At 50.8% G+C, this 11,002-nt stretch overlaps 2 protein-coding genes across 2 annotated transcripts; one reads left to right on the top strand and one right to left on the bottom strand.

Moving 5' to 3' along the window:
* Positions 1-309: 309 nt before the first annotated feature.
* Positions 310-893, bottom strand: CH63R_06013 (EC90a protein; the record flags this gene model as incomplete). Its single annotated transcript, XM_018300988.1, has 2 exons — positions 310-762; positions 816-893. The coding sequence occupies 2 exons, from the start codon at positions 891-893 to the stop codon at positions 310-312; spliced, it is 531 nt and encodes a 176-aa protein (XP_018158838.1).
* A 5,166-nt stretch (positions 894-6,059) lies between these two features.
* Positions 6,060-6,329, top strand: CH63R_06014 (uncharacterized protein; the record flags this gene model as incomplete). Its single annotated transcript, XM_018300989.1, has 1 exon — positions 6,060-6,329. The coding sequence occupies one exon, from the start codon at positions 6,060-6,062 to the stop codon at positions 6,327-6,329; it is 270 nt and encodes an 89-aa protein (XP_018158839.1).
* Positions 6,330-11,002: the final 4,673 nt, after the last annotated feature.

Here is an 11,002-nt window from a genome sequence, read left to right on the forward strand (position 1 = left end):
GGCCTGAAACTGGACTGCGACCTTTTGCTTACATGCAACGCAGAGCCGTCGTTCTGGACTTGTGCAAAACAAAAAAAACAAAAATCTAATCAAAACTCAGCTCGGTGTTGGTCTAGCACATAACGTCATTTGGAACACGCCCAGTTACCAGCGGATGTTGAGGATGTGTTCATTATTTTTAGACTAAAATTAAGCCATGATTGCCTGCTTGTGTGGTGCGGAGCGCAATCAGACGCCTATAATCGAGGTTACGTAGACGGTAGGCCCAAATATGCCCACGGCCTCCGCAACGAGAAAGTTTTGAATTATCTAACACACAGGGACGTTGATGACCTGGTCGATCTGGAGGTTTTCAGGGACGACACCAGGGTTGGCGCCGGTGAGGGAGTCGGTGGTGATACCGAGGCTCTGGGCTACAGCGAAAAAGGTGTCGCCGGACTTGATGGTGTAGGTGGCCGGGCCGCCAGTGACGCAGGTAGCTTCACCCACGGGGACCAGGCAAGAGGTGTTGTCGGGGTTGCAGACGTTGACGGGGACCAAAAGCACCTGGCCAACGAAGATGACGTTGGGGTTCTCGAGCTTGTTCTGCCAGGCGATGTCACAGATACCGGAGTGGAAGCGCTCGGCGATGGTCGTCAAGGTCTGGCCAGCCTTAACGGTGGTCTTGTGGAAATCTCCAAGCTTGCCGCAAGTAGGGGAGGGGTTCGCAGCACCGCTGGTAGTAGGGGAGGGGTTCGCAGCGGCGCTGGTAGTAGTGGCCGTCTGAAGGATGTGTTAGTTGTGTCTGGATATGGAGGGATGGTGCTCACACGTACGGTAGTGGCGTCACAGACAGGGAGAGCAACAGCGAAGCTGGCAGCAGCGGCAAGGACGGTGAAGATGGAGAACTGCATTTTGGTGTTTTGGAGGAACCGTTACGGAATTATGATTGATTAGTTCGATTGGAAAGAATGGACAGACTTCAAGAGGATAGTCAGAGAGTAAGATATGGGTTCTTGGGAAAAGAGTGACAAAGTTGGGTGACGAGAGCGGCAAACAAGGTGTCCCGGCGGAAAGCAGAGATGATTGTGGTTATATACAGTTCTTCGTATCACACAAACTTTTTCTGACTATGTTTTGGGCCCGGATATCACCGCGTTCCAAAATGTTGCCGCAAAGCCCGAGATGGCTTCATTAATTTAGGTTTATGTCAATTCGCCGACACCCGCATTCACAGCGTGCTGGAAATGAGGTTCGTTGGGCGATGTGGAGTCACTCCTCGGGTGGCTAATCAGGGCGAGTATTAATATGGGGAATTGGCTTTCGACCTGGTTGATCAATGAGGTCTCGAGGCGTTACCCCTGCTAACAAAAGCTGAGCTTGTGCCCTTGACAAGTCATGTAGTGTGGTTTTGAGAAACTCAATTATACATCTGCCAATTACCGGTCTAACTTTTTATTCCATGGACTTCGTTGATCACAAAGCTGTGCCCACGGTTTGACCGACATCCCACTCGTTCATTTCCTCAACGCCTGTGCAATTCATACTTCAGGTGGCCTGTTTGCCTGGTTGCCTTTGAGTAGCTGGGTACTCGAAGGTCGCGATGAAGTCACTGTGGAGAGACCGATCATGGTATTTTAATTTCCTGCTAACCCACAGGTGACTCTTCAAGCTTTTGTCATCAAGCCCTGCGGAGGCAAGCGGAATGACGCTCAACGGCGGTGAACATGTTGGTGGTTGGTTTGTCGAAGAAGAGCATCGCCTCCATCCCTCATTACTTCAAGATTGAGATTCCAGGCTCGACTGATGTCAACAAGATTGGAGACTGCAAAACAAAGACCGATCACCGTGTGGAGGTTACGGAATCTCAAATCCAAAGCAGCCCATTTCTTCGGAAGATCTCGCAAGTACACCACAGCACCAAGGATCAGAAACAACGCTGTGCGATAAATCTTGCAACGTATACGCAAATGCAATAATAGATAGTTTTTGATTGAAGCAAAGTTCAAGAAACGCCACTAAATCAGCTTTTCCATCAGCCGAGTTTATTTAAAGGAACGTATCAGTACTTCATCAGGTACGCAGTATTACCGACACAACAATGAACGCCACACAAGGTTTCTGTCTATTGAGAACCTTAAAGAGACACAGTGCCGCGTACTACCTGGCAAATGAATGTTTCCATCAAGCATGGCCGCAGCCTGGCACCAAGATTCAAACAGTCCCTCTGTCAATCTGCTGTTGTTTGTATCAGATATGCTCTTACACAATCATGACTTATGACAAAGCGAGAATGCCGATTGTGCACGCCTCCAAGCTGTTGTAGAATTCTTCGCGAATGACATGGTTGGCTGACGCTCTTGTCGATCAGGCCTGTTTCACTCATGACTTCACACTAGGGAAATCACCAGGTCAGACCTTGAGTTACCTCAATCTAAGAGCGCGTATACTGGCTCATGTTACACTGCCTCTTTTGTTTTTGAAGTTCTTTTTGAGAGGAAGAGTGGTGCAGAAAACGCTCGGTAGCTCGGGCATCTTCACTTTACGTATAATATAGTCCCAGTTCAGCCATCCGTGACATTTGGAAATAAGAGAGTGGCATAAGGGTGGTTGATGATGTGCGCAGAATGAGGGGCTACTCAGGTAGGGTGACAGTTGAGTAATCACTAGTTCTCATCCGTTAGTTTGCGTCAGGTCCTAGCCTTCCGTCGATTATTAATAAGTATCTATCTAGTCGTTGGTTAGATAGACTTGAGCATCATGTGCGCTTGTATGCCAGGGATAGCCTCTTTTTATTTCGACGGGTCTCCCCACAAATGCGTCGCTTGAATACCAATCCCTCCCAGCTGAAAGACGTTAGCTAACCACAAACAGGGCGCTCCATTGCTCGTCAAATACAAAGTGATATGGCATGCACAGCCGCATTCTAGATGATAAGTAATCACTCACGCTCCGAGAGCATTCAAGCCACCGCCAAAAGTAAAACTGCTGAGAGCCAACTGAGGGCCACAAACCCTGCAGCACTTGAATATAAAGGACATATTGTTTACGCACCATACACATATGGTGAACCTAGGAGAGGACTAGACACTCAGAAGCAGAAAGATTACATGAATATGTTTTAACGTAGAAGACAAAGCGGTTAGCTGTAAAGCGGCATCTTCCAATCCACTCTTTCATCCTTTTCTGTCCTGACATCTCCCTACATCACTGCGACAGAATCTTGTGCTGAAATTTTGCCAGTGACAAATTGATTTCATTATAAACTCAGTTGAATTTCGTTCTCTGTACGACAAATTTGGATGAGGTCTCGGCTGCAGGCACTCTCAAGTTCAACTGAGAAGCTCATGTGCACCTGACTTGACCCTGTTGATCTAGCATATCAGGCAGATCATCGACTTTGAACTCTGGCTGGAGCAGAACCCTGAAATATTCAACATCTTCTGGAGCTTGAATGGCTCCTTTCCCCTTATACGTCACCATGGGATGAGTCGCTTTGCCAATTCACATTAGTATCCTTCCTGAAGGTACCCAATGGGCATGCGTCACGTAATTTGATAAAGCTTGATGTCGGACAGGTTTTTTACAGTATGTCAGCACCTTAAATCCCTTCCGTTCATGCCGATTATAAGATTTAATCAAGAAAAAGTAGCTTTCTGTATCACATGCTGAGGCCATGATGGGAAGTCCTCAAAATGCTCCATCATCTCCCCATTGCTGCCGACTTTGGTCATAAAAGTTCGGCCTACTGCCGCAGTCTCGGGTCAGGGACAGCGCAGGCAAAGTTCATGGTCTACATGCCATGACAGAAAAATCCGACGATGTTCCGGTATGACCCGTCTGACGCGAAAAACGAAGACAGAAAGACGCCACCATATATTGCAGCGCATCTGGAATGCTTCCGAGCAACTCTTCCATCTCAGAGGGCGGAATTTTGAGCCTGTAGAGACAAAGGTTTGCGAGCGTTGATCCGGCATGGTTCTGGCCAACAGAAGCTTGACGATATTTAGGATGGATGCCGTCCGCACCTGAGCGCCGTTAGGTTTCGCTCATGCAAATTTTGCACGCTGATAAGTCATGCTGATGGATTGATTGAAAGGCGTTAGACATAACGGCTTTCAGTGACTCTTTAGTAAGTCCCAGCGTCGCTGCCATGTTCGACCCATTCGGACCAAACTTTGAACCGACCCCAATTTCATCTAGTTCTGGATCATTACGCTCGAATATCGTGACTTTATGAATCACTCGCAAGACTCTTGCTGTGGAAAGTCTGGCTATCCCACCTTCAATACTGGCAACTTGGAGAAGGTTTCTCAAAGAGGGTTTTAGTGGAGGATGGTACGCGGAAGAGAGCTGCGAGCGGAGATTCTGATGTTCTATATTTTTTTTGCAATGTTGCAATGTTCCAGAAACAAAGATCGAACCTGGTTTACCTCATACGTTGAAATTCGTGTCTTGGAGAATATGTCTCTTTGATTTTGTTTTCCTCACACAGGTGTCTGCTGGCCTGTAGTTGGCAACAATACTTGGGCAGCGCGCGCCTGCGATGATATGCTTCCAAAATGTTGCCAGAAAATCCTGAAGTAGATGCCTTGAGGCTTTCTGAAAACCCCCTCTGCTTTTGAAGCTTGCGGGACTCGGCAATCTCGTTCGTCCTGAGCGCACCTCCCAGAGATCCAAGAAAAGCTTCGACTTCCACATCTTCCCCAAACACACAACATGCCATCTCATGCGTAAAGATTCCTGGCACAGCTTCTGTTCGAACTGAATTTTTTTTTCCTCGAAATCCCATCGTCGTTCTAGGGAAGCCAGTCTAGCCATCATGGTTTGATGGCCAGATTTAATAGGCTATGACGACTGCCTTTTCACGCTTGCAAGAGAAACAACGCTGACATCTGTCTCTTCCATGTTGTTCCTCTTAGCGCAACATTTCCGATAATGCCTGAAGGTGCATGGAAATTGAATATCAGCGTAGAAATATCGCAGTTTCAGGTTACCATCAGGGGCCGGGTCACCAGTAAGCAAATGGCCTCAACCTTTCAAAGGAAGGCCCGTCTGTGATTTATCTGCACAGGGAACCCAATGTTTGTACGCGCTTCCTGTGGGAAGCTAGTTTCTTAACTGAACTAATAGAACAGCTTTTTTTGCCGTTAGAGATTCTAGGCAGCAGCAAGAAATTTGTTAGTAGACTTATTTCAGGGGCCAACCCTTATTTTGACTGTCCCCCTTGGCTCCAGACTCTGCTTCTAGTCGTTGCTCTACCACAGGTCTGATTCGAACACAGCTGAAAAGAATTCCTCGTCTTTCTTGTTGAACACCAACCTAACCTAGCGGATTCTTGCGCATCGTTGGTTCCTCAGGAGAATGATGCGTGTGGCACCAATTGTGTGGCCCTCCAAAACGTTTCCCTTTGAAAGACGGGGATATTCGTCTATTGGAGCTGACACCCGGGGCAGCAACAGCTGAGCCCTTGAAGTGCAGACTCAGGAAATTCTCGTTGCTGCAAGCTCCCAATCACGTTTCGTTGTCCTATGTCTGGGGAGACACAGTCTCGAAGAAACCGCCTACGTGGAAGGCATCCACACCACAGTCACGGTTAACCTATCCCGCGCCCTGCACGGCTTACGGAAACGGGATGCATGTGTGATACTCTGGACGGATGCGCTGTGCATCATCCAGAAAGATCAAAGCGAGTGATGCCATCAAGTCAGCATCGTGGGATATCTTTTCACTTGGCTTCTAGCATCGTCATTTTTCTCAGGGAGGAATGGGAGTGCTTGGGCATTGCTTGCGAATATCAACCTTGCAGCTCAGTAAAGCGAGGGTCACTTCCACCTTTCACTTGAGCCATATCAAGAAAGTTAGTAATATCCGACCCCCGAACCTGAATGCCATACTAAGGGGCTTACATGTGGAACTGAAGTGAAGGCTTCCAGATTATCTCGAGGAGTCGCACTAACCATTCGTCACGTTAGCGGCCAAGAAATACCAACACCCGGCCTCAGAGACAACGTCATACAGTTCTTTCTGCCAGAATTATTTAATGTGTCTGGGTGGTACAGGACTTTGTACTGGCGAAAATGACTGTCATTATCTACGGAACAGTCGCCATCGACGGCCAGTGGCTGCAGCGCGGCTTCACCAACCTGCGACAACACGCGGCAAACACACTCTGTAGAACAAAGCCGCTGATGGAAAGGATGGCCATGCACCGCACGAGCTTGATGGGTGTAACGTCTCATATGAATCCGCCCAACGATATGAAAAGGCTTCCGGAGGCCGGGAGCCTCATAGGGACTCTTCACAACTACCGCCGGCGGCGTTGTACAGACGACCGCGACAGGGCGTAGGTAATGTTGGCTATGCAGTTCGCCATTCGGGCGACTAATCTCCGTGCGGACTACGCGATCCCGCTCGAGACACCCCCGGTTGAAATCGCCAGGGAGTAGATTAACCTAACACGGATGCTGGACGTGCTCAACTATGCCGTCCGAGGAGTTCGGTCGTCGCCGAAACTCCCTTCACATGTCACGGACTGGATAGTGAAGACAGACTGTATCGATCGTTTGACCAGCACCGACCACCCAGCTTGCGGTACGACTCCATCAAGCATCAGGGCAGATGCCGGCCGACTTCCATATTGAGGACGACGGCCAGGCAGTCACAAAGGGCACTTTGGTCGGCTGGATCGATTTTACGGGAAATCCATGCGTGCTCTCGACTGTGAACGACTTTTTGAAAACGAAAGCTATCGCTGACGAGACTTGTTCATCGGCGGGCCTTCCCAAATCCCCACAAGCGGCCGGGCCCGAAGAGCTCGCAGTGTGCAGAACACTCTGCGGGAGCCTATCCGTCAACTTTGGGCAAAACGCCGGGGGAGAAGACTGTGAGTGGAGGAAGGTCAACCCGGATACTCACTTTGAATCCTACGCTCGATGGAACCGCCTCGTTGGGGATGCGCCGGCCCAGTGCCTGGCGGATAAGGCAGTGATAGAGAATGCTCTTTTGGCTAATACATTCGGGCGAAGATTCATGAGGACCGAATCTGGGCGCATCGGCTTCGTACCAGATAAGTCTTAGTCTGGTGATATCGTTGTGGTCTTGTCCGGCGGAGAGGTTCCGTCCGTTCTGCGGGAGCGCCCAAGTATCAAAAGTCGGAAATGCGACACTGAGTGCCTCTTCATCGGAGATGTGCGTCGATGGGGTGATGGATGGGGAGGCCGCACTGGAAGACTCGAAGTGGACTCCGTTCAAGCTTCGGTAGAGATGGTTTGAATATAATCAAAAGTGGTAATAGTTGAAATCAAGATCTGCAGTTCTTTGAATACATTTTAATTCTATCAAGTCAAGTTCTTACTACTGAAGTGCAATCTCTTTGGCAGGCCCGCCTCTAACGACTAAGTTGCATGAGCCAGCCGCCTGATCGTTGTGAAAACTCCGAAACTCTGGACTTGGTCAGATTTACAAGCACATTCGGAGCATACGAGCACCAGAAACAAGTCGTAAGCAGCAGTGGTGTTCTTCGATAGCTATAAGCGGTAGGAGGGTTGAACGGGGGAGTATAATTCGGAGAATAGCGAGGAGTAAATGCCTAAGAACAGACCCGAGCGCGCATGATTATGCAGGTGGAACAGTAATGAACACCAGTTTTGAAGCCTCACGTCATACAAAAGTAAAGCATTCCATACGCATACGATGGATCAAGGCTGTGAGACCTTGATTTCATCTCGCGTCCAGGACGGATCGCGGTTTCGCTGGAGACCGTTACCGGGAGTGGACAAATTGCGGCGCTGAAGATCAGATGCGGGGAAGTCGGGATGCATGAGATGGGACCGAGCCGACGTTTAGGAGAAGGGCGTGGGGTCCCAAGACACCTGTTCATGTCAGGGCGCAACCATCAAGGTGTTCTTTGCGACCCGGGCTGAAGATGAGACATCCGCAGGGTGGGAGATATCTTGCCTATCTTCAGGTGACCCCCGGTGTCTTGTGACGAACGAAGCATCGTGCAAGGGCTCGTTTCTAGGAAATTGTGTAATGCTCTCGATCCGTGATAGTCTTACGCTTCGTTCACAGAACCCCAGTCCGTCAGATCCAGTAGTGCGACGAGAGTAGAAAAGGAGCGTTGGATGATCGGTGCTCAATAGGAGCATCTGGAGTCGTACAACTCTTTAAGAAGCCCCCTTTCGTCGATCCAAGAGAGCTTGGAGGCTGGATGTCTGGATCGCAAACTCAATTTGAGGCGATGCTTTCCAGGGAAGTGGCACTTCTGGTTCGAGCCCGGAGTCAGCGTCATGGAGAGGCCTGAATGCACACCGGCGAATTCCGCTGACGAACGCTGGTCGTTACTCAGGGAAGGAAGCTCAACGAAAGCAGGCGGGCGTAAAGCTTGGCGAGAACTGTGGATCTCAAGCCGGGATGCTTTACTCAAGGGGACTGACAGATCGAAGTTTCTGAGAGTCAGCGACGATCATGCAGGTGGGTAGGGTTGGTGCTTCATGCCAGCATGAAAGCCGTTTTGAGTGCGGAGACCCGTGCCAGAGTTTAGCGTTGCCTGTTTCACCAGGATTTGGCATTGCGGTGTCAGACCCGGAGCGATGGCGACTGCAGCATAATAGAGGAGCTGAGGGTTCGAGGGCGCTTGGCGAAGCTGTCGCAGGTCCCAAGCCAAGCGGGGGGTTTGTTCGGACAAGGCTTACTGATAGCCGGTGTCACTTGTCTCGCGAAGGGTCTTGTAGGCATAAGACAGCGCCGACGGGCTTGGGGATCCAGACTGGCGATGATACTGGAGGCGGAACGAGTCGGACGGGGGGCCAGTCAAGCAGAGCTGGGAGGGCGGGCGTCAGGGCTGTCAGCATCGAGCGAGCATAGTAGGCGAGTGTCTAGGAGAAGATGCCGAGTTCCGGAACGACTAGGGCGGCCTGCTGGGCGTTCTGTTATTCTGTTAACTTATGTGGGGTGGTCCGGTCCACCGTCCATCAGAAAGGGTGCGAGAACGAGGCAAGACTTCAGCCTTGTTGGGAAGACGACGTTGAGCCAAGCGAGAGATGGGCTGATGAATGGAAAGAAGAAAGCGAGATGCTTGATCTCTTTAAGCTTGAACTGGGGAGCAAGATGCGGTTGATTAGGCAGAGTGAACGGAATGAATCAATGACAGGTGATCTGTAAACAACATCGTACGAGTCTGACGTGGGAAGGACTCATGGATGGGCTGATGGATGGCTTCATTCCTTGGTGGTGCGGGCGACTGATACGACCGAGCAAAGGGGAAAGACATGAGAAGAGAGAGTGCCATTGGCCCAGGGCCACAGATGTGTGCCCATGGGCGGCCATCTGAAGGAAGGGGGTGGCCGGGGGGAAGACGGCAGGCTCGGGTCTACAAGTTTGACACTGGAGTTGGCAAAAGCCTCGGGGGGCCCTGAAGGTTTCACAACGGGGATAAAGTGTGGATGAGATGAATGGCAGACAGGGGGACATGAGGAGAATGATCGTCAAGAGCCAAAGTTGAGGCTAAAGAGTAAAGTTCTGGGATGACAAGTTTGGAGATTTGCGGGCGACGCACGAGCCAAGACAAAAGTAACGAATCCTTGATGCAAGAGTGGGGACCTACCGCACCCTCGACGCATGTGTAACTGGAATCCCCTGCCGCCAAGCCGAAGGAAGACTAGCGGATATGTGGGAGGGACCCCTGTACCACCACACACCCCTTTACCCCTGTGACCCTTGCCGGTCTTCCTCTGTAGCACCTTCCAGGGCTGCGGGCAGGCACGCCGCACACATGCACCACTGAGAGAAGTGGTCTCCCAGATGCAGCTTCTAACTTTCACTTGCACGAATACTCAAGTATGAATTGTACAGCACATCATCGCACACATCTTCGACGATAAACTCAGTTGTCCGAGGGTCGGTGAGAGGCGGTCGAGACCCCCCATTGGACAGAAGTCTATAGATGCTTAGTGGGCAGGCCGTCAACTACCGGGGAAGCCCTGTGTACGGTGCTTTCTTGAGAGCTACTTTGTACAGCCCTTGACTGTGTAGCCAATAGCTTTCCGTTGGTGGTGAATAAAGGCTCGATTGGCCTCACATCATGACAGACCCTTGAAGTCGCGACGTCTTCCCTCCTCACCCGCTGTTCTTCTCGCCGACTACGCACGTGCTGGGCGTCCGCGCATCTCGACGACTTCGGTCGTCAGGGTCACGTAGGTCGTGGAATTGCATCGATAGTGCATCAGCATGCAGCTGTAGCGCAGCTCGGCAGCGGGTTCAATCCCTTCACTGGGACCAGAATAAAACTCACGAAATCACAATGCACACCACCGGTGGCTGGCGATTGCGGTGCAGCGCTGTGCTACCGGCGAATGGCATCTCCCCTCGCCCACAGTTAAGCGCCCAGCGGCACATGGATATGGCCGAAAGGGATCTGGCGTCCGTGTTCCAAAATTAAATTTGGCCAATCAGCGCCTCCCCCTTCATCTTTTTGACCTGTCCACTTTGAGATCCGTTCGTCTGGGCGGGCGGCAATAGAGCGACCAGACGTGGACGATGATGTCCTGACCGACCGACTGACTGACCATTGACCGTCCTTGCACGACACATGACGCTGCAAATGGGAACTGGACAAGGCCTTGCCGACCGCAACATCATCGCGCATGCAGGTGCGTGGATATGAGAACGTCGACGTTTCCCTTTTCTTCCCTCTGTTTTCCTAATTCTTCCTCTCCCCCCATCCCTCCCTTCTCGCCCTCATCCCAACAGCGCGGTACCCTTGCCCGATTCCCGGTCGTAGACCTGTTCTTGTTGGTTCCAACTTCCAACACGCAGCAATTGAACAACATCCCAAATTCCCATCGCGCGAAGCAGGATCCTTGTTCATCGCATATTGCATCGAGCCGCATGTTTAAAGCAGCACACAAAGAAACAGACCAAGAAAAAGTGTGACAGAGTAAGAGAGCAGGAGACCTAAAGACGACAGCAAGAGAAAAAATCGACGACACAACGGCCCCTTCCCCTGTTGCAACCGAAACGT

The sequence above is a fragment of the Colletotrichum higginsianum genome, chromosome 4 (genome assembly GCF_001672515.1).
Source record: "Colletotrichum higginsianum IMI 349063 chromosome 4, whole genome shotgun sequence".
Taxonomy (NCBI): domain Eukaryota; kingdom Fungi; phylum Ascomycota; class Sordariomycetes; order Glomerellales; family Glomerellaceae; genus Colletotrichum; species Colletotrichum higginsianum.